The sequence below is a fragment of the Rhinatrema bivittatum genome, unplaced genomic scaffold (assembly GCF_901001135.1).
Source record: "Rhinatrema bivittatum unplaced genomic scaffold, aRhiBiv1.1, whole genome shotgun sequence".
NCBI lineage: Eukaryota > Metazoa > Chordata > Amphibia > Gymnophiona > Rhinatrematidae > Rhinatrema > Rhinatrema bivittatum.
In genome coordinates, this window is record NW_021821002.1 from 45,770 (window position 1) to 69,340 (window position 23,571).

At 50.8% G+C, this 23,571-nt stretch overlaps 1 protein-coding gene across 1 annotated transcript in view; it reads left to right on the forward strand.

Annotated features, from left to right (window-relative positions):
- Nucleotides 1-23,571, forward strand: part of LOC115082359 (tensin-like) — a gene marked incomplete at its 5' end in the record, with an annotated part of 91,011 nt that overhangs the window by 36,292 nt on the left and 31,148 nt on the right. The window contains 3 exons of the mRNA XM_029586593.1: nt 390-521; nt 780-872; nt 17,757-17,834. Of these exons, the coding sequence (XP_029442453.1) occupies nt 390-521; nt 780-872; nt 17,757-17,834 (303 nt within the window). The remainder of the gene's footprint in view (nt 1-389; nt 522-779; nt 873-17,756; nt 17,835-23,571) is intronic.

A 23,571-nucleotide genomic window follows, 5' to 3' on the forward strand; every position in this document is an offset into this window, starting at 1 on the left:
GAGGGGACATGGTCTCTGCATAATTTCGGTGCTGCTTGTTTAGCTCGCGCCTTTTCATCGCTGGTGCTCGCTGACTTGCATTCGGGGGTAGTTGGCGTTTACCCTGTCCCCAGAGGGTTGCACCTGAGGCATTACTTGGCCAAGGTCACACGGAGCAGCAGCGGGATTTAAGCCCTGACATCGGTGGTTCTCAGCCGCCTCCTGCTCTAAACACGAACAGGCTACCCCCCCCTTCTCACCTTCGCCCTAGAAGAGGCATCCCGGCCTGCAGAAGGGTCCGATTCCCCCCCTAGGGGACCCCGTGCGGCGACGAGACCTCAGCACTAACGACAGCGTTGGGAAATAAGGGTATCTAACGCCATTGTCTTGCCCCCCTTCTCCTTCCCCAGCCATTGCACTACTGAAGGACCGAGACCCTGGCGCCTTCATCATCAGGGACAGCCATTCCTTCCGCGGAGCCTACGGGCTGGCCATGAAGGTGGCCACGCCGCCACCCACCGTTACGCAGCAGAACAAGAAAGGTACCCGTCCTTCCTTCCCTCTTCTCTTGGCACGTGCCGCTCGGCCTCCGAAAGTCCTGCCTCCTGCTTGCTCTGCCCACCAGAGGATGCTTTGGCTTTAGCGACAGCAGTGCAGGGGCTCGTAGAGACCTGCCCAGCTGCCTCCCTTTCTGGTGGAAAGCAAACGGGCAACGCTCGCACGTGTAAGGTCTTTAGGCATTACCTAAATCCTGAAAAGGAAAGCCAGACTCTTATTATATTTTCTTTTCCTCCTGCTAGGAGATGCAACCACCGAGCTGGTGAGACACTTCTTGATAGAGACAAGCCCCAAGGGTGTGAAGCTAAAGGGATGTCCCAACGAGCCTTTCTTCGGTAAGTAGCCGCCGTCCTCTGAGAGCGTTGTCCGCCGGCCCTAGACTGTCCGTGGGACGGTAGAGTAGACGTCTGCAAGGCCACATCCCCCGTGTAAGTGAGAGCAGGAAGGAGGCAAGGCTGCTCTCTGAACAGAAGAACCGAGAAGGCTCCGTCGGCTGGCGTTGGTAAGAGGGGAGACCGCGTCGGATCGGTTCCTTGAGAATTAGGTCAGGGGCGGGCGCAGAATACGGCGTTCCTGGATTTCAGCAAAGCTTCTGACACTGCCCCACCTAGGAGGCTCGGGAGCAAACCGAGCAGCCTGGGGGGGGGGGGGGTGGACCCCGAGAGGGTGGGCTGGGTTAGGAAACTGGTTGAGTGACAGGCGACAGACGGTGGTGGTAAATGGAGGGCAATGGGGGGAACGCTGACGGGATTTCTTCCAGGGCTGGTGCTGATGCTGCAGAGAGCTTAAGGAGAAAGTTTGTCTTTTTGCACAGGGCACTGAGATCAGAATCAAGAGTAAGACACCTTTGAAGGTGTAAACAGAATGAGAAGTGGTCAAGCGCTGGTCGGTTAGGATTCAGTGCAAAAAGGAAGAGAATTGTGCATGTGGGGTGCAGAAATCCAAGGTAGCACGATACAGCGGGGGCTGAAACCAGGAGCCAGATCTCAGGATGACTGTGCCCAGTGTCTCAATGAAGAGGAATGTTAGGGCTCAGAGGGAGAGGGCATAAGCAGCAGAAAATGCCCCCGCTGCCTGCTGGTGAAACCTCACCTAGAATACTGTGTCCAGTTCTGGAGACCACAGGGGCCGAGCGCACTCTCTAACCCACAGTCCGACCCGAGTTAAACAGGCGCTAATCCCACCCCCTAATGCTATTACCCATTCACTCCAATGCAAAAAAAAATAAAACGCACATTTATCGCTCACGTAGTAACGCCTGCCTGGAGCTGAGGCGTTAATAGCCGAGTTCATTGAAAAGATTAAAAAAAAAAACAAAACAAAACCTCAGCCGGCCGCGCTGAAGACCGATGCTGATATGCTCGGCGTCGGTGGCCATACCTGGCAGACCGCCGGTAACCGCGGGGTCACGTTAGCAAGGAGGCGCTAAGGTCACACAAGCGACCCCAGCGCCTCCTTGCTAGCGCGACCCCCTGGTTGTAATATAGCATGTGCCCCTCCCCCTTTGTGGGCACCGTGCACGCGTTAAGAAAGCGGGTGCGGACCTTTCAGCGTCCACTTTCCACGCTTTTTTTTTTTTTTTTTTTTTTTTGCATTGGCCCCATAGTGATGACGACAGAAAAGCACCAAACGGGCCATCCAGTCTGCCCAGCAAGTTTCTTACGGAAGGAACTGCCGCTCCGTGCAGGGTACCCCAGATCGTAAAAGTCAAGGCCTTCGTTGGTTGTTGTCTGAATCCAATTCCTCTCTCCACTCCTTCCCCCCCCCCCAACCCCCCCACCCTCAGCCATCAAAGTGGAGAGCGATGTTGCAGTTATGTCAAAAGCATCAAGGCCTATTGGTTAATGGTAATAATTCCCATTTTTCTCTTAAGAGTAATAACCACCACCTAAACAAATTACCCCTCTGCACCTGTAACTTCATTTCCATTCTCCAGCCTTTAGGGGATCCACAGTGTTTATCCCATGCCTCTTTGAATTCTTAGGGTTTTTTTCAGCTTTAGCTCCTCTGGAAGGGCATTCCAAGCATTCACCACCCTCTCCATGAAGAAATATTTCCTGACGTTGGTTCTGAGTTGTCCTCCATGGAGTTTCATTTTTAACCCCTAGTTCTACTGATTTCTTTCCAAAGGAAACGTTTGAGGTTCGTGCATCACTAAAACCTTTCAGATACCTGAAGGTCTACATCATATCTCCCCTGCATCTTCTGTCTTCCAAGGTTATACATATTCGGATCCTTCAGCCTCTCCTTATAAGTCTTCTGTCGCTGACCCCACGCCATTTTGGTCGCTCTTCTCTGGACCGCCTCCATCCTGTCTCTGTTCCTTTTGAAATTCGGTCTCCAGAACTGAACACAGAACTCCAGGTGAGACCTCACCAAGGACCTGTACAAGGGGATTATCACCTCCTTTTTCTTGCTGGTTATTCCTCTCTCTATGCAGCCCAGCATCCTTCTGGCTTTGACTATCACCTTGTCACATTGCTTCTCCATTTTCAGATCACCAGACACTATCACTCCAAGGTTTCTCTCCCAGTCCGTGCACATCAGTCTTTCTCCCCCATCACGTACAGCTCCTTTGGATTGCCGCATCCCAGATGCAGGACTCTGCACTTCTTGGTATTGAATCCCAGCTGCCACATCTTTGACCACTCTTCCAGCTTTCTTAAATGACTTTTCATTCTCTCTACTTTTGGCATGTCCACTCTGTTGCAGATCTTAGTATCTTCTGCAAACAGACAGACTTTACCTTCTATCCCTTCCGCAATGTCACTCACATAGATATTGAACAGAACCGGTCCCAACACCGATCCTTAGGGCACTCTGCTTAACACCGCTCTCTCTTCAGAGCAGGTTCCATTTACAATTAAACAATATCTCCTATCAGTCAACCAGTTTGTAATCCAGGCCACCACCTTAGCGCTCATTCCCAAGCCTCTCATTTTATTCACAAGCTTCCTATACGGGACCATATGAAAGCTTTGCTGAAATCCAAGTAAATCACATCAAGCGCTCTTCCCTGATCCAGTTCTCTAGTCACCCAATCAAAACCATCAATCAGATTTATATGACAGGATCTTCCCCTGGTGACTCCATGCTGCCTCGGGTCCAGCAATCCTCCTGACTGTAGATACTTCTCTATCCTTTCCTTCAGCAGAGTCTCCATTAATTTTTCCACCACCGAGGTGATGTAACCGGCCTGTAGTTTCTCGCCTCCTCTCTGCTCACACTCTTGTGAAGCGGGACCACCGCCGCTCTCCTCCAATCACTCGGCACCACTCCCGTTCCCAGGGATCTATTGAACAGGTCACACAGCAGGACCCCCCAGCACATCTCTGAGCTCCCTCGGTATCCTGGGATGTGCCTTTTTTTGGGATCCTTTATATTTCTTGAACGCTTTTCTTTTTGCCTTAATTTTTTCAGCCTCCTCCTTAGAGAACAAGATCAGTTTTTTCCCTCTTAATCTTGTTTACTTTCCTAACATATAGAGTTGTTACCTTTGTAATTGCTCCTTTTAGCTTGGCCCACTGTTGTTCCACCTCACCCATGTTCTCCCAGTCTTCCAGTTCTTCCTCCAGGTACTTCCCCATTTTGACATACTCTGTATTTGTGAAATTCAAAGCACGGGTCTTCGTGTGACTTCTCTGTTTCCTATTTGAGATATCTAACCATACTGTCTGATCACTAGAGCTCAGATGAGCCCCTACCCAAAACATTAGAGACCTTATCCCAATTAGTGAGCACCAGGTCGAGGATCACACCCTCCCTCGTGAGTTCCCTTGCAGGACATCCAAAATCTCTCTACTTCTGCAGAAGTCTTACATTTGTTTAAATCCTAAGGTTTCTTTATGCCTAACTGCATAACATCTCTTTATTTATATTTATATATCATTTGTTATTATTTACTATCACCTCCTTTCTTTCAAATGTTTAAATCCTATTAATGTTAAAATAGATACCCTTCTCATTGTTATTTTGACTAGTTACCATGTTACAATGTAAAAATAGGGCGGGCCTCGCCCTATTCTCTCAGTTATCTGTAAACCAATATGATATCTCGATCGAATGTCGGTATATAAAAGAAAATAAATAAGTAAGGGATCCTCCAGTCCACATCCGGCAGATTAAAATCTCCAATGAGCAACACTTCCCCCTTCTTTCCCACCTTTTGGATGTCTTCGATCAGATCTCTGTTCAGCTCTTCTGTTTCAGTCGGAGGCCTGTAGACCAAGCCAGTAGAAATGGAAGCACCATCGTCTTTCTTTAAGACAGCCCATAATGCTTCTTCTCTACCCCACGTCCCTTGCAATTCAGTTACTTGGATATTGTTTTTGACTTAGTTACTTCTCCCCCATTTCTGTCCTCTGTCCTTCCTTAGAAAGTTCTAGCCCAATCACGAGACTCAGTGACCAGGTCTCTGTGACAGCAACAGTGTCCAAAGTCCACCATTAGGACCTGCAGGTCTGGGATTTTATTGCCCAGCTTTCCAGCTGCTCTGGGTTGTTTTTTTTGAAGTGATTGAGTTTGTTATTTTCACCTTCCTGTATTTCTTGGGGGTGACCTGCCAATTCCATCAAATGCAGCAACACTGAGCATCTTCTATTAAACTGAAACAGACAATACCAACCAATCACTACAATGTTTTACTTCTTGTTAAACTTTTTATCTCTCCTCTAACTCTAATCCCAGTTAGAATAACCCCTGTTTTATTGTAACTTTTTCTTCTATGCACTTGTTATACTTTTGTAATGTATACTCTTACGTTTTAGCTATGTACGTTATAATGTATTGCTCACCCCTTGTTTTATGTAAACCGACATGATACGAACTTCCGTGAATGCCGGTATAGAAAAACACAAATAAATAAAATAAAAAATAAAAAAAATTTCACTGATCACCTGCTGCCACCCTCACCCTCTAGTTTAACTGCCTGATAATTTAGGCATCCATCATTACCATATATTCTCTGTATTGCTCCATACACAGCCCCAGCCTCCAATGTATCCAGGAATTAAAATGATACGTATAGCCAAGCCTTTCCTCTCCCCTTCCATGAACAGGTAATACTTCTGAAAAGGCGTCGAGTGATCTTCTCTAGAGCTTGGAAATCTTTCTGACATGATGGAGGCTGCTAAAATGGTAGCGGCAGCGTCTGCACCAAAACAGATGCATGATACCTGAGGACCTGAATATTGGTATGCTAGAGGAGAGGAGAGATGAGGGAAGTGATAGAAGCATTCAGGTTCCTTAAAATATAAAGGCAGAAGAGGAAAGCATGATCTAGAACAGGAGATCATAGTATGGAGCCCAAAGGACTCCGAAGCAACGTCAGGAAATATTTTTTCAGGGAAAAGGATGGTGGATGTATGGAACGGACTTCCAGACACTGTTTCCACTAATTTACATGCGTGCACAGTTGTGCACAACTTTTTTTCGCAGCCGCGCACGGCTGTTAGCACCCTCACACGGGGATTAGACCATGCAGGGATAAAACAAAGTCCTGCCCTATCGATCTGTGGCATTACCCCTCTTTCCAGGCAGCAGGAGTCACATTTACCCTGTGTATGTGTGGTAGAGAGGATGGTGGGTGTGTGAGAGAGGCTGTGTATCTGGGGGTAGATGGGTGAGAAGCTGTGTGTGTGTGGCTGGGTGAGATCCGGTGGGTGGGGGGTATATGTGTGACTGCCCATGTGTGGAATGGGATTGTTATGGTTTAGTGGTGTTCGGGTGGATTCTCGGGAACTGTGGCAGATGACCACGCCCAGGGGGAGGAGCCACGTGAGGAGCCGCAGTACTGGGCTAGACTCGGGAGGCACAAACACAGGGTTTTGTCTTTTATTGTACAGCTGATGGTACCACCAGAGGTGGCAGTAGTGAGGTGGTCCAGAGGTAGCAGTCCAGGGACCCTGGGCAGAGGGGACCCGTCTCGCCACGTTGGTATAGGGAGATCCAGGTGTAGGTTTCCCAGCAAGGCAGAGCTGTAGATGAGATAGACTGAGAGTTAGATTACTCACTAGATGGTAGCTGTAAGGTTGGCGATTCCACCAGGCTGAAGTCGATGGTAACAGGCACCGAGGCAGGGAGAGCAGGCCCTCGAGGAGCGAGTACCTGATCCCAGTAAGGCACCTGAAATAAGGCAGAGGGCCCCTGAGGAGCGGGTACCCAGGTTAGTAATACCCCAAAGGGCAGAGAGAGCTTCCAGCGGCAGCACGGAAGCAGCAGAGTAGCTTAGACCGGACGAATCCAATCCAATATCCAGTCCTTGCTAACTCGATTAGCTAGCAAGTAAGGGCAGGCTAAATACCCGGATGGTGTGACGTCACTTGAGGGGGACGACCCCGAGGTTCGCGCTATAGCTGGAATAAAGACGTGGGTAGCGCGTGCGCACCCTAGGAGGCCCCTGGGAGAAACATGGCAGGAGGCAACACCATAGCCGTTCCGGGATGCCAGACGACGCGGTTTGCAGACGCGGCGGTAGCCATCTTCCCAAGGCTAGCGGGGAGAGCAGAGAAAAAGGTGAGGCACAAGGGTCGAAGCCGTCTGAGACCAACGGACGCAACAGGGATTTGAGATCCTGTATGTGGGGGAGAGTGGGTGGCTGGGTGAGAGCCTGAGGGTGTGTGTGTGTGGCTGGGAGAGAGCCTGTGTGTGTGTGTGTGTGACTACCAGTGTGTGAGTGTAGATGAAGGGAGGAAGAAAAGTGGAGAAAGGAAAAAAACAGTAAGAAATAAGAGACCCTGAAAAAGAATTGGGAATGACCAAGCTAGGAAATGTGGAAAAAAAATCAGGACCAACTGATCAAACAAAAAAGGTAAAAAAGAAATGCATTTTTTAATTTTTAGTGATTGGTATTACGTATTTGTATTTTGTTCTTTCTTCAGAGTCTGGTTCTTTGGGCTTTCCATTTTATGTTTGTCTGTATTTCTAATTTGTAGTCCCTTATTCTGTATTAGGTAAGGTCCGTCTGTGTTCTGCGGGTGTGACTGAGGTGCGGTATTTCTGCTTCCCTTATTCTGTATTAGGTAAGGTCCGTCTGTGTTCTGCGGGTGTGACTGAGGTGCGGTATTTCTGCTGGCATGTGGTTTTTTCTGTAGGGCTTTGTTCTGTTAACCCCCAGTAGGTGGTGTATTAGTATTGTAGGGCATGGCATAATATTTTCATTGCTGCCATGTCATAGTTAATGCTGCTGGGTCCTGAGGGGTCTGTGTTACTTCCCAAAGTGTATGGCAGTGAAGGGTTTGCATTTACCGAGACGAGTGTCTGTGTGGAAGAGGAGAACTGAGTAAGTGTGCGTGTGCGCGAGAGTCTGGGGAGTGAATGATGGGCATGAGAGTGAGTGTGTGTGTATGTGAGAAGTGTGTGTGTGTGCATGCTGCTCCAATATTCCCTACAAGGACTGGGTTGCTGTGAGCATAAAATTGATAGGCTTTTTCATAAAAAAAAAAAAAGTAGTGCTCATAGGGTAATAAAGCCAAATTTGTTTGCATACAGAAACCCAATTCTTACAGGGAACATTGCTTCCAGGGGAGGCGGAGGAGACAAGAACAGTGAGAGAATTCAAGACTAGCACAAAGGATCTTCTGGTTGTGAGGAATTGAGGGGAGTGGGAGTCTGTGGCATTGCACTCTTAATCAGACTGGGCAGAGCTGGATGGGCCTCACGAGCCTTCCCCTTCCGTGTTTCTGTGAAGCCCGCAAGGTGATTTTTTGTCAGTGGTTTTAGAGTGGAAACGAGTCTCTGATTTTTCGCAGTGCCGTGTTGCTGAGTTCTCCGTCCAGTAGTGCTGTGGCGCCCTAGGATTGGAAAGAACCTTAGGAGGTGTGAGAGAGTAGGGGTGAGGGTGTGCACAGTCATTCTGAGCTCCCTCACAATCAGGCCGATACAGAAAAACCCGCAGGAGAGCCGGCGAGCGCCCACTCTCCCGACGCACGCCCAGGCCACTCTCCTGGGCACGCGATTCGGTAAAAAAAAATATGTAAATGAGGGCCCGCGGTAAAAGGAGGCGCTAGGGACACTAGGGCGTCCCTAGCGCCTCCTTTTTGACAGAAGCGGCAGCTGTCAGTGGGTTTGACAGCTGACGGTCAATTTTTCCAGCGTCTGTTCTTGAGCCCACTGCCAGCCACGGGTTCGGAAAATGGATGCTGGCAAAATTGAGCGTCCATCTTCCATCTTTCTTTTGGGGCCTCCGACTTAATATCGCTATGATATTAAGTTGGAGGATGTACAGAAAAGCAGTTTTTTTTGCTTTTCTGTACACTTCCCCGGTGCCGGCAGAAATTAACGCCTCGGCTTGGCTGCACATTTTACTTTCTGGATCGCGCAGGAATGACTAATAGGCCCATCAACGTGCATTTGCATGTTGCGGACGCTATTAGTTTCGGGGGAGGTTGGCCGCGCGTTTTCGACGCGCTATTACCCCTTACTGTATAAGCCTGCGGACAAACGCGGGCTAATAGTGCGCTCCGCCGGAGCACACTGTACTGTATCAGCCCGAATAAGACAGAGAAAATGCAAACACTGGAAGAGCAAGATCCAGGTGGGATTTCCCAACGTCTGCGCTCCATGTATGTTCAAAGCAACAATCATGCAAAGCAATTAAGATAATTCAGATGGCAAGTAAAATAAACAAAATCTTTTAGTTCCCTTAGCTACTTTCTGAGTTGTATTTGAGCTTCAAGAAAATGTTAGTGCCTTCCTGACACTTAATCATGCCCACCATTCAGAATTCAAGCAAACCAGGCTGTAGCTGTCCTGCTTGCCATCAGAACCCCCCAAGCAGGCATCACACTAATTCGGGTAGGGACCAGTTTTCAAAGCTGCAGGCAGGCGTGGGGTCCGCATGTACTTTCATCTATGAATTTCACAACAAATTTCAGATGTAATATATTGGCAGAACTTGGCATCTGCCTTTTGGGTGGATACTTTTTCAGCAGATGCAATGCATGTAGTTCTGAAAAAACAAAAGTACACACATTATTCCCTCCCTCAGCCTAAGCGCACCCCGGAAATGCCGCTACAATAATGTGGGTAAAAGTGCATGAGTTGTTGAATAAGGTGTATACTGCTACCCACGTGCGGGGTGATCAATTTTCAAAATGCCCTTTTACCCAGCTAAGTAGCCATTTACACAAGTTCGTGGCTTTTGAACTTTGCTCTCGTAAAGCAGAAATACAGTAAGACAGCTGAAGAGCGGATCTTCATTAAAGCCCCAGTCAGGCATCACAATGATACAGGTAAAGCATGAATACAGCACGGACAGCTGAAGAGTGGATCTTCATTAAAGCCCCAGTCAGGCATCACAATGATACACGTAAAGTATGATTACAGCACGGACAGCTGAAGAGCAGATCTTCATCAAATCCCCAGGCAGGTGTCATGCTGGTACAGTAAAGCATTAAAATAGCACAGAGAGCTGAAGAGCAGATCTTCATCAGAGCCCCATGCAGGTGTCACACTGATACATGTAAAGTATGAATACAGCACAGACAGCTGAAGAGCAGATCTTCATCAGAGCCCCATGCAGGTGTCTCACTGATACATGTAAAGCATGAATACAGCACAGACAGCTGAAGAGCAGATCTTCATCAGAGCCCCATGCAGGCATCACACTGATACAAGTAAAACATGAATACAGCACAGACAGCTGAAGAGCAGATCTTCATCAGAGCCCCATGCAGGCATCACACTGATACAAGTAAAACATGAATACAGCACCGACAGCTGAAGAGCAGTTTCAGGAAAGAGATTATAAAACAAAAATTAAGGATGGCCATAAGACAAAAGGTACGCTTTTTATTCAAAAGGTATTTTTTGAGGAAGTATAAAATAAAAGTAAAATGCATTAAGGTAGAAGGGAGGCAGCACTAGAGTGAAACTGATATTTTGAAGCATCAGTAGCTGGTAGTGCTGCTGTAAGCGCCGTTATTATTCCTCCTTGCCTGGAGTTGGCGTGGAATACCCAAATGCAAATTCTCAAGCCTGGACGAGCCCTGGAAAACATAGGGTCCCTAGAGCCTCCGTGGGCTGGAAAATGTGGTCCCTTTATTTTCAGAGCATGAAACTGGAATCCCCCTCTGAGCTGGAGCAAAACCCCAGGCCTTGCAAATCGACTCCCCAGAAGTGACCTCCCCTCCCGGTGGCCTTCGGAGGAATGCAGGCTCTGGCTCCGCTTTTTTGGGATCAATCCAAGCCTCGCGTGCCCAGCACAATGAAAAGAATTCATCGCTGCCACACCCCCGAGGGTGGGGGAGAGGGAGCCGAGCAACATCAAAAGCCCTGGCTCCTCGCTCGCAGGGCAGAGCGCACCATGAGACGTGGAGAAGGCCGTACGCAAAGGATTTATCGAAATCCAGACGACGCTGCGGATTCCTGCTGGGGCAGGAGAGAGCGAGGGAGGTCTTCCAGGAGTCACATCCCAAACCTTCCTCCCAAAAGTGGACGTCATCCCCTCCCCGCTGCTTGCGACCTCATGGTCAGTTCTGCCACGACGCCCTGCGATGTCACAAGCGGGGTGACTGCGGAGGCGGGTCCTGTCCCTGGGGTGAGCAAACGAACGTTCGAGCCCCAGTCTTCTCTCCATCAAGCAATTGGTTGGGGGCCCACCCCCAAGATGGGTTACTATACAGATATATATACCGTATATCACATATAGTGTGTGCATGGTGTGTGTATACACACACGCACACGTGAAGGGTATCCACCAGGCAACCACACTGCCAATCAGTGGTTCAAAGCCCTCATTGTGTTTCTCTTCACGTTGCTGGTAGCTCACAGATGCACACACACCCAGGGGCATGGAGAGGCCCCTGGGTGTGTGTGCAGACTCCACACTCGGACCAGCAGAGTGGGAGACAGATACCCAGACAGGCAAACACTCTACATGCAGACACAGAAACCCAACACTCTGACATGGACAGAAGACAGAGAGAGGCGTACACACAGCACACCCCAACAGACAAAGGCAGACACAGAAACCCAACACTCAGACAGGCACAGAAACACAGACATGGACAGAAGACAGACGCACCACAGGCAGACACAGAGAGAAAGAGACAGGCAGGCAGACCCTCACAGAGACGCACTGCACGCCTCACCCGGACACACAGGCCGTACACCACAATGGGAAAGGGCTGGAAAGTTTTTCAAAAAACTTAGTTACCAGCCAAAATGTTTTAGAAGCTGAGAAAATCTGCACCCCACTATGCCCACTTTTTTTGTTTTGCTTTTTTACTGTTTTCGCTCATTTTTCTCATTTTATCTCTCCAGTTTTGTATTTTTCTTAGATTCTTCATATCTTTTATTTTCCCATGTTTTGATTTTGCTGCTTTAATTTTTTTTACACTTTCGCCTTTACTCTCCCTCTCTCCCCTCCTCTTCCTCATTCTCTCCTGCTTCTTTGCCTGTTCCCCTCCCGTGATCCCTCTCCCTGGGTAGAGAGCTCACAGCTGTTGCCCACTGTTGTCCATTGTTGCCCAGCTCTTCTTGGGTTGTGGAACAGCACAGTGGCCTTTCCCATGTCCAATTCTGCCACAGGGTAAGCAGCAGCTCCTCCCCCAGGCCCAGTGAAAGAGACACTTGGATAAGTCATGGCCTGCTTACTTACAATGAGGATAAGCAGGATGGGAATCCTCACACATGGGTGGGTGACATCATCAGATGGAGCCCCGACTCGGAAAACTTATGTCAAAGTTTCTAGAACTTTGACTCGCCACACTGGGCTTGCCCACATGCCTTATACCACGCGTCCATGCAGGGTTCCTCTTCAGTCTCTCTTTTTCACAGAGCTTAGGCATCGTGGTTTGTGAGCTAACTTTTTGTCTTTTTGGCCTCTTTTGGAAAACTTTCCATTTTTTTCGCTTTTACGCAATTTACCTGCATTCAACAATGGGTCCCTCTTGGTCCTCCCTATAGTGTTTTTAGTCAGGGTTTCTGACATTTATTGGCAAGTTTCCTTTCGCGGTTGGTTCCCCGCGGTGGAGGTATTTCGGTGCCCGCTGGCCAAAGACAACCATCAACATTGATATTGTTCTTACTTCCCGTTTATTTCAGCCCATCACAGCCAAGTCTGTAGTTATGTAGTATTTGTTATTAACCCCATATATCTGTATCCAAGTTCCTGCTACCTGTTCATTGTAAGACATTAACTTGTCAATGTTTCTGTTTAGAATGTAAACCGAATTGATCAGTAACTCTGTTACTGGAAAGTCGGTATATAAAAGTGCTAAATAAATAAATAAATAAGTCTGGGTTTAAGCCATGCCCTTGGTTCCCGAGGACCATTTCCATCACGGACCCCCATGATGAATGTGTCCTCTGCCTGGGGCATCACATGACATCTGGGGTTGCCGCAAATATGCCCAGATGACCCCCAAAAGAATGTCGTTTTTGGCTTGATAAGATGGAGCGTCTTTTTGGGCCAGAGAAGACCGAGACATCGGTGTCATCAGCATTGAAGGGCCACGAACCACACCGATGGACACTGAGCCATTGACATCAGCGGGGTCCATTGGTGACATTGGCGGATAGGGGCATAGGAAACCAGCTATCATCAGGCTCCTCCAGGCTGAGGTTGTCAGGTTCCTCGTCATCGGCCTTGGCATCAGGGAAAGACCATGCTGAGCATTGAGGAAAACTGAAGATGCATCGGTCTCCGTAGATGCATGGTGCCAGGCATGGGGATGAGCCAGCTCATGCTGAGATGCCCCTGAAGCAGCCCTGCGGTGAGGAGAGCCAATCCTCCATTGGTGCCGGGGATCTGACCACCACTCCTCTCGGTTCTGAAGAGGATCTGGCCACCACTCCTTCCTCCAAGTTGGTGTTGGCATCAGCAGTGTTTGAGGAGGAGCTTCTGCGGGTGAGTACAACTGATGGTCGAGCAGGCAATACGGGGCATCTGTCCCATGCTCAGATGGCACTGGAGTCTGCACTGTCCATGTTGGAGAAGCTCCATATGCTCATCGGCACTTTACCGACCCAGCTAAGGTTGGTTCCCAGGTTAGCATCGATGCCCGTTGGGGCACCGCAGCCCTCCCCCTGCTGATACAGTGGTTGTGGCCAGTTCCTCAGAGGAGGAAGCTCCACTTAGGCTGGCTGAGGCGTTGAGGCCTGCAGCTCCCCATCCAGCTCCACCGGCGCCTGCACCTCTGGACGAAGGCCAAGCACCTAGGGCCCCAACCCCTGCCAATTTCAGTGACAATGAGGTCCTCTGTGACCTCTGGTTGATGACATCCCAGAGTCCTCCTCTGATGGCTCTGAGGGTTTCCCCTCAGAACCTTCTTCAGAAAAGCGAAGGAAGTCTCCACCTGAGGATTTAACCTTTGCAGGATTTGTGAGGGCGATGGCAGAGGCCACCCTGTTTCAGTTACTGACAGAGGAGGATACCACGTACAAAATGCTTGAAATCCTCCAGTTTGTGGAGCCTCCTAAAGAGATTTTGGTGGTCGCTCTACACAACATTCTTAAGAAGAACTGCTGAGGATGTGGGAACACTCCCTCACATTGCCTCCCGTGAATAAGACAGCTCCCAGGGTATACCTTGTCCAGAAGGCTCAAGGTTCGATAAGTGACAGCTTCCCTAATAGTTCATATAAGTCGAATCCTCTCTCAAGAGAACCAAGCAGTCTCTGGCCCATTCCTAGGCGCCCCTGGGGAAGGATCAAAGAGCAATGGACATGATTGGGAGGAAGGTTTTTCAGGGACTCCTACCAGCGCTACATGAACCAGTACTCGTGGGACATCTGGAAGCAGGTGCAGGAGGTGGCCAGCAGTTGCCTCAGCAGCATCTGGTACAGAAGGGTCTTAAGTGCAGACAACATGAGGTCTGAGCGGCCTACGATGTTTTTGAGATGGCACTGAGGGTCTCTGCAGCAGAAATCGGTGCCCACAGAATGCCATGGGAACGGGCCTCAGATCCCCAACCAGAGGTACAGGAAAGACTCGCTGATGTGCCGTGTCCTGGGGAGAATCTCTTTGGAGATAGGGTGAGGGATGCGGTGGCCCAGCTCCAGGACCACCATGAAACCCTCCAACGACTCTCCGCCAGCACTCCAGACTCATCCTCCTGTGCTAGGAGGTCGGCAGGATCGGGATAGAAGAAGTCTTTCTTTCACCAGAGGAAGTGTTATCCTCCGCCCCCTCGTTCACGTCAGCAGCATCAGGACTCCAGCAGCCATCTCAGGCAGCAGAGAGTCCCCAAGGACCAGCCGGCTCCTCGGTCAACTCCAGGGATGGGGTTTTGACTGGGTCGTAGGGAGCGTAGTCCAGTTACCCATACCCAGAGCGATGGATCTGCCACTCGGGCTGCGATGGATCTGCCAGTCAGGATCTGCGATTCTTTGCAAACCAGTGGCCCAGTGTAACCTCAGACCAATGGGTTCTTTCCATTGTCCATCAAGAGTACTGATTGAACCTATTAGATGCCCTGCCAAATTGCCCTCCGAGCCTGTTATGGGGGCTGGTAGCTCATCAGGATGTATTATTAATGGAGCTCTCCTCCCTTTTACTGGCCAGAGTGGTTGAGCCACCAGGCCAAGAGGGCAGGGATTTTAGTCCAGGTACTTCCTGAAGAAAACAGGAGGACTCCATCCCATCCTAGACCTAAAGGCCTTGAACAGATTTATCAGAAAGGAAAAGGGGACTGGCTATGCGCCCTGGAAGTGAAGGATGCTTACACCCACAATGAGATCTTCCCAAGTCACCGGAAGTATCTCGGATTCATGCTGGGAAAACTGCACTTCCAGTATCGGGTGTTGCCGTTTGGGCTAGCGTCAGCCCCACGGGTCTTCACAAAATGCCTGGCTGTGATGGCAGGAGGTTGTTGTAAATAACTGCTTTAAAAAGGAGCCATCTTGGGGGCAGAATGGTTTTTATAAATCCGTGTGTGTATTCCCCCCAGCCCTTTCTTCCACCCACAGAAAAATGAGGTGCCAAATCCATGGGGACCTTTGTCTCCAGCTATTCATAGAAGCAAATTTTCAAGAAAAACTCTGCGTATCGGAGTGAGCAAATTTAATTGCTGCCAAAACAGAGGCTGGAGCGGTTTCTGAAATCCAATGAATGGCAAGATCGGTTTCTTTGATTGGGTGAGCAGGGAGTTGGATCAAGGGAGAGCTTGGATTTCAGGAAGGCCTCTGAAACGGTTCTGCACCTAAAGATTTCTAAATGAAACGATGCGCCCCTGGGATGGCTCCTACTGTGCCTGACTGGCTTGGGAACAGGCTGAGTGGGGGACGCCACGGAGTAGCGGCAGATGGAGCTCATTATTAGCAGGGTGCCGCAGTGACCGGTGGTCGCGTCGGTTCTTTTCAACGCTTTCTTATGAGCAACATTGCAGAAGGATTATCGAGAAAGATGGGTCATTTTGTAGATGATATTAAAACGTGCAACAGGGTAGACAGCCAGGGGAAAGCAAGAGGATGCCTTCTAGCAAAGCTCGAGGAATGGTTTAGAGACCGGCAGCTAAGATTTAACGCTAAAAATGCAAAACCCCAAAAGACTGGTACCTTCTAGGGGGTGAAATTCTGCATATGACAGAAGAACGAGATCTGGGGGAACTGCATCTGATGATCTCATGATAGCCATAAAGGTGGATAAAGCGACGGTAAAAGTCGGAAAGATGCTTAGCTGCATAGGGAGAGGAACGGTCAGCAGAAAAAGGGAGGTGACACTGCCCCAGTATGGGTGCCTGATGAGACCTCACTTGGATACTGAGTACAGTTCTGGAGTCCGCACCTTCAGAAGGATCTAAACAGGATGGAGCTGGTCCAGAGGGGGCTACTAACACGGTCGGTGGTCTTCGTTCTAAAGCATAGGGGGAGAGACTTAGGTTTAACTTGTTTATTAGTCATTGATAAATGTGCACAAAACGAATAGCAGGGCACATCAACAACAGACAATGATTTTTCCCTGATTACAAATCAAAACCGAAAAACAAGAGAGAGAGAGAGAGAACTAATAGCTCTCACTTTTTCTTAAGAAGCTTATGAATATATGGCAGTTCATATTCAGCCACTGGCAGCTCGACCAGTTAGCTGGATAAAGTTATCTGGCTGGTGTAGCCTATATATTCAGAGGTGCAGTCACGCCATTGAATATATCCAGCTATCTTAAAATTAGCTGGATAAGTTTATCCGGTTTACTTTAGGACAGAGCTAGCTGGTAACTTATCTGGCTTATCTGACTCTCAGTTATGCCCCCGGCAAACCCTTAATTTATCCAGCGAAATTCTTTCCAGCTAGAATTTAGTGGGGTACGTACCCAAATCTTGGTTTAGCCGGATAACTTTCTGAGTTAAATGCTTTTGACAGTGGACCTCTTGATCTCCAAATTTGCTAGAAATGTGCATAGCATTTAGAGGACATCAGAAAGGCAGAGCGATATTCCATAGATACAAAATCCACCATTTGCTTGGACCACTCCAGAAACATGGGAGCGCTGTTTTCAACCAGTCAACAAGAATGCATTTCTTTGCAATTAAGAATGGCCAGTAACAGTTTATGATATTTACCAATTAAGATATGCTGATCTACCACATATAATCAAACTCTGGATCGCCTTACCTGTCATTACACCTACGTTTATGAATGAGACTGGACCGAGAGGCCTTGATTTTAGGACATGACCATAAACAACAAATCGGGGTACCTGTGTTATGGGGATAGACTTAAAGATCTAAACATCTTCCCCAAAAGAAGAAAGATGATAGAGAGTAAAGATATGATGGAGAGATTTAAATGCCTCCGAGGTAGCAATGCACAGGTAGTGGGACCCCTTCAACAGAAAGGGGAGTCTGGAGCAAGGAGTCATGGGATGAGGGTAAAAGTGGGTAGACTGAGGAAGTATTTCATTACAGAGAGGGGGGTGCATGCATGGAACGGCCTCCCAGCAGAGGTGGTGGAGACCAGGACAGTGCCTGAGTTCAGGAAAGCACAGGATAAACACAGGGGATCTCCGAGGGAGTGGCAGGGATTGATGAGTTGAGCAGTTGTGTGGATGGGCAGATCATCGAGGCTGCTCCTTTTTCTGCAGTCATATTTCTATGTTCTGTATATTTCTGTTTCTAAAACTGCCTAGCAGGTCCAACTTCGCCCCCCAGGTGGTCTGTCAAAAATCGCCCCCCTCAGGTACCATGTAGCTTTTCAGCTGCGCTCCCCCTGCGACTGTTAACAGGTTGCAGCTCCCTCTGCAGCCCACTCTCTCCTCACGTTGGTTTTCCTTCCCTGCAGGCTCTCTCTCAGCTCTGGTGTACCAACACTCCATGACGCCGCTGGCACTGCCCTGCAAACTGGTCGTTCCCAGCCAAGGTAAGGGCTTCATCTTCGCAGGCTGCAGGGCAATGTGTCCAAGATTGACCTGATCGGGTACGTCTTTCTGTGGGAAGGGTCGTCAGAATCTACCATGTATCTGGGTGTTCAACTTCAACGAGTAGTCCGGGAGTGATCGTGGAAGGAGGGGGAGCACAGAGAAAAGGGTAGCAGGGAGCTCAGTAGCTGAGGCCTTCAGGACCTCTGCTCTCTTAACAGTAGGGCATAGATATCACCCATCTCTCACAGACAGAAATTCATAGGAGACTTGGACTCAGTAGGTGGGAGGTGCCATGCAGGGTCAGACCAAAGTCATCGAGCCCAGCATTCTCTCTCTGACAGTGCCCAGTCTGGATCACAGAGCCCGTCAGAGTTTATCTTTTTATTGTATCTCACTCCCAGGGATAAGCGCTGGCTTTCCCAGGTTTACCTGGCTAAAAACTGTTTGTGGACTTTTCCTTCAGGGACTTCATATCTCATCACCCAACAGAAAGATAAAAAGTGTTGAGGTCACGGTTTAGGTACAGAGTGCTGAAATGTAGGGATACCAGAGCCTGCAGACGAGGTAGGGGGGGGAATCTAAGCCAGCACACCATAGCACCAGGCTCTGATACCAGGAATGGTGTGTGAGTGAGAGAGAAGCTCCCTGCCTCTGAGATGTGCAGACACACTGCACCGGGCTGTGATACCGGGAATGGTGCGTGACTGAGGGAGAAGTTCCCTGCCCCTGAGATGTGCAGACACACTGCACCGGGCTGTGATACCGGGAATGGTGCGTGACTGAGGGAGAAGTTCCCTGCCCCTGAGATGTGCAGACACACTGCACCGGGCTGTGATACCGGGAATGGTGCGTGAGTGAGAGAGAAGCTCCCTGCCCCTGAGATGTGCAGACCCACTGCACCGGGCTGTGATACCGGGAATGGTGTGTGAGTGAGAGAGAAGCTCCCTGCCTCTGAGATGTGCAGACACACTGCACCGGGCTGTGATACCGGGAATGGTGTGTGAGTGAGAGAGAAGCTCCCTGCCTATGAGATGTGCAGACACACTGCACAGGGCTGTGATACCGGGAATGGTGTGTGAGTGAGAGAGAAGCTCCCTGCCTCTGAGATGTGCAGACACACTGCACCGGGCCGTGATACTGGGAATGGTGTGCGAGTGAGGGAGAAGCTCCCTGCGTCTGAGGTGTGCAGACACACTGCACCGCGCTGTGATACCGGGAATGGTGTGTGTGTGAGAGAGAAGCTCCCTGCCCCTGAGACATGCAGACAAACTGCACCGGGCTGTGATACCGGGAATGGTGTGTGAGAGAGAGAGAAGCTCCCTGCCTCTGAGATGTGCAGACACACTGCACTGGGCAGTGATACTGAGAATGGTGTGTGTGAGAGAGAAGCTCCCTGCCTCTGAGATGTGCAGACACACTGCACCGGGCCGTGAAACTGGGAATGGTGTGTGAGTGAGAGAGAAGCTCCCTGCCTCTGAGACGTGCTGACACACTACACCGGGCTGTGATACTGGGAATGGTGCATGAGTGAGAGAGAAGCTCCCTGCCTATGAGACGTGCTGACACACTGCACGGGCTGTGATACTGGGAATGGTGTGTGAGTGAGAAAGAAGCTCCCTGCCTCTGAGGTGTGCAAATACACTGCACCGTGCTGTGATACTGGGAATGGTGTGTGAGTGAGAGAGAAGCTCCCTGCCTCTGAGATGTGCAGACACACTGCACCGGGCTGTGATACTGGGAATGGTGTGTGAGTGAGAGAGAAGCTCCCTGCCTCTGAGATGTGCAGACACACTGCACCGGGCCGTGATACTGGGAATGGTGTGCGAGTGAGAGAGAAGCTCCCTGCCTCTGAGGTGTGCAGACACACTGCACCGGGCTGTGATACTGGGAATGGTGTGTGAGTGAGAGAGAAGCTCCCTGCCCCTGAGACATGCAGACACACTGCACCGGGCTGTGATACCGGGAATGGTGTGTGAGAGAGAGAGAAGCTCCCTGCCTCTGAGATGTGCATACAAACTGCACTGGGCAGTGATACTGAGAATGGTGTATGAGTGAGAGAGAAGCTCCCTGCCTCTGAGATGTGCAGACACACTGCACCGGGCCGTGAAACTGGGAATGGTGTGTGAGTGAGAGAGAAGCTCCCTGCCTCTGAGGTGTGCAGACACACTGCACCGGGCTGTGATACCGGGAATGGTGTGTGAGTGAGAGAGAAGCTCCCTGCCTCTGAGACGTGCAGACACACTGCACCGGGCTGTGATACCGGGAATGGTGTGTGAGTGAGAGAGAAGCTCCCTGCCTCTGAGACGTGCTGACGCACTGCACCGGGCAGTGATACTGGGAATGGTGTGTGAGTGAGAGAGAAGCTCCCTGCCTCTGAGATGTGCAGACACACTGCACTGGGCAGTGATACTGAGAATGGTGTGTGAGTGAGAGAGAAGCTCCCTGCCTCTGAGACGTGCAGACACACTGCACTGGGCTATGATACTGGGAATGGGGTGCGTCTGAGAGAGAAGCTCCTTGCATCTGAGAGAGAAGCTCCCTGCCTCTGAGATGTGCAGACACACTGCACCGGGCTGTGATACCGGGAATGGTGTGTGAGTGAGTGAGAAGCTCCCTGCCTCTGAGATGTGCAGACCCACTGCATGGGGCTGTGATACTGGGAATGGTGTGTGAGTGAGAGAGAAGCTCCCTGCCTCTGAGACGTGCTGACACACTGCACCGGGCTGTGATACTGGGAATGGTGTGTGAGTGAGAAAGAAGCTCCCTGCCTCTGAGACGTGCTGACACACTGCACTGGGCTGTGATACTGGGAATGGTGTGTGAGTGAGAGAGAAGCTCCCTGCCTCTGAGGTGTGCAGACACACTGCACTGGGCTGTGATACTGGGAATGGTGTGTGAGTGAGAGAGAAGCTCCCTGCCTCTGAGGTGTGCAGACACACTGCACCAGGCTGTGATACCGGGAATGGTGTGTGAGTGAGAGAGAAGCTCCCTGCCCCTGAGATGTGCAGTCACACTGCACCAGCTGTGATTCCAGGAATGGTGTGTGAGTGAGAGAGAAGCTCCCTGCCTCTGAGATGTGCAGACCCACTGCATGGGGCTGTGATACTGGGAATGGTGTGTGAGTGAGAAAGAAGCTCCCTGCCTCTGAGACGTGCTGACACACTGCACCGGGCAGTGATTCTGGGAATGGTGTTTTGGTGACCTGTAATATGACCCATGTACTGCGAGCTGAGGATTTACCGTTTCATCAGTGATGTATGAAGCTGCTGTTTTCCACCCTCACATGGGAACTTAGCCCATCGCTGCTATAATGCCAGATTGTGTGTGCCGTCAGTCAGAGTGGCAGGTTAGGGTTAGTTTTTGTAAGAAATGCACTGACCATGTGTTTCTAGTTGATTGACACTGAGAAATGGACAATGGAAACGCCCTCGCACTCTCTGCCTCCAGGGCCACGTCCTGCTCTTAGTCTGACCTCTAGTGGCCAGTCCAGGTAGCACCACAAACTAGCACAGCGAGGCCTGCTTGCGTCAGTCGGCCCAGGCCTGAGTGATGGGTCAAAGGTTGCTTCCGTTTCCGAGACGCGTCCTTCCAGTCTGCACAACTACAAAAATTAGGTTCCCTGTACGTACCCGGATCAGTCCAGACACCTGGGTTGTGACTCCGCACCAGCAGATGGAGACAGAGCAAAACTCGACGGGCTCCCTACATATAGTAAGGTGCCACCCACAGCCCCTCAGTCTTACTCTGTCTCCAGCAGATGGGGCAGGTCCACCCACAGTCTCTGTACTCTGCGGGGTTTTAGTTAGTTAAAAAAAAAAAAAAAAAAAAAAAAGATAAATAAATAGGATAGAAGAGAGGAAGAACAGGTTTTTTTTATTTTAGCAGGAGAAGCTCCCGTCGGCGTTGTCTCCCAGGGGGGTTTGGGAAGGTCCTGAGGGGACTATCCCCCCCTGGTTGAGCCCGCTGCTGTGGGTCGCGGACCCAGCCTTGCCAGGCAGCAGTGTCGGGGTGACACCGGGGAGCCCGGTTCACTCACCCCGGTGGAGCGGGAACATCAGCACCTGGACAGCGACAGCGGCTGAGTAGTAAAAAAAAAAAAAAAAAAAAGTTTAGCTTGTTTTTTGTTTCGCGCCGGCTCTCCCTTTTCTTCTCGGCAGCTCGTTCGGGAGGGGGGGACCCGTGCTTCGTGTTTCCTGCGGCGATTTTATTTTCTTGCAGTGCCCGCGATGCCGGTCGGCTCGGCCTGCCGCGCGTGCGGGTCGGCGCGCACGCGCGTTTCGCGCGATGGCGTTTGCTCTGGGTGTCTTGCCGGGGGCGAGGGACCGTCGGGGGGAGGTCGTAGCGGCCGTTCCCGCTCGTCCCGTTCGCCGCCGCGCGCCGGGGGTGCTGTTGCTGCTGGCCCTGATCCGTTCCCACTCAGCGCGGGAACGGCGGCCATTTTGGATACAGTGCGAGCGGCCACGAGGAGTGTGTTGGAGAATGGCGGCCAGCCGCCTCCGCTCTCTCCTCAGCCGCGGGCCGCGGGGGGGGAACCCCGGGAGGCCCTACAAGCTGAACAGCCATCCTCGGGGGAGGGACCCTCCGACTCGGAGGATTCCTTTTCCGATGATTTTGCTATGTTGTTAAAAAAATTGGCAAAATATAAGAAGTCGCGACGCAGCTCCGGAGGAACTTCAGGTGGCGGAAAGGGACGCCCGCGCTCCAAGAGACGGGCAGGCCGGCCCAGGAGCTCGCCGGGTCCACCTCAGGGGAAGAGACCGGCACGGGGCGTCCCTCAGGAGTCTGACACGGAGTCTACTTCCTCGGATGAGGATCTTTCGGTCTCGGGGGCTGCAGGAGGGCCTGAGGGGCCCGATGACCCGAGCCCTGCACCGCCAGGCGCCGGAAAAGGTACGCTGGCGGGGGAGGGGGATGACCCCAAGGTCGTGCGCTTGTTTAAGAGAGAGGAGCTCTCTCCGCTGATACCAGCGATCCTGGAGGAGATTGGCATTGAAGCTCCACCGGTCGAGGTCCGTCAGACCGCAAATATGGATCCGGTCCTCCTCGGCCTCGCAGGACCTGCAGTGGCGTTCCCGTTTCATTTCTCGGCCTCTGACATACTGTTCCGGGAGTGGGATACCCCGGAATTGGGACTTAAAGTGTCCAAGGCCATGGACAAGTTGTATCCTCTGCCGGAGGACGTTCTCGAATTACTGCGCCTCCCTCGTGTAGATGCGGCGGTGTCAGCGGTCACCAAGAGATCCACCATCCCTGTCACGGGGGCCACGGCGCTTCGAGACATCCAGGATCGGAAGCTCGAGGTGCAACTTAAAAAAGTTTTCGAAGTGTCCGCTCTGGGAGCCCGAGCGGCTATCTGCAGTAACTTTGCGTTACGGGCGGGCCTTCGGTGGGCCCAGAACTTGCAAGCAAATGCTGGTCTGTCCGAAGGGGAAGCCTCACAGGCGGATCACTTGGAGGCGGTGATAGCCTACAGTGCGGATGCAATGCATGATTTGCTGAGAACTTCGGCCAGGGCTATGGTGTCGGCGGTCTCTGCTCGCCGTCTCCTCTGGCTCCGTAACTGGTCTGCGGATGGTACGTCAAAGGCGCATTTGGGATCCTTACCCTTTAAAGGGAAGTTGCTGTTTGGCAAACAACTGGATGATCTCATGCAGTTCCTCAGCGAGAATAAGGCTTTCAAACTGCCGGAAGACAGACCGCGGTCGCGATCTAACTTCTCGGCCAGGAACAGGTTCC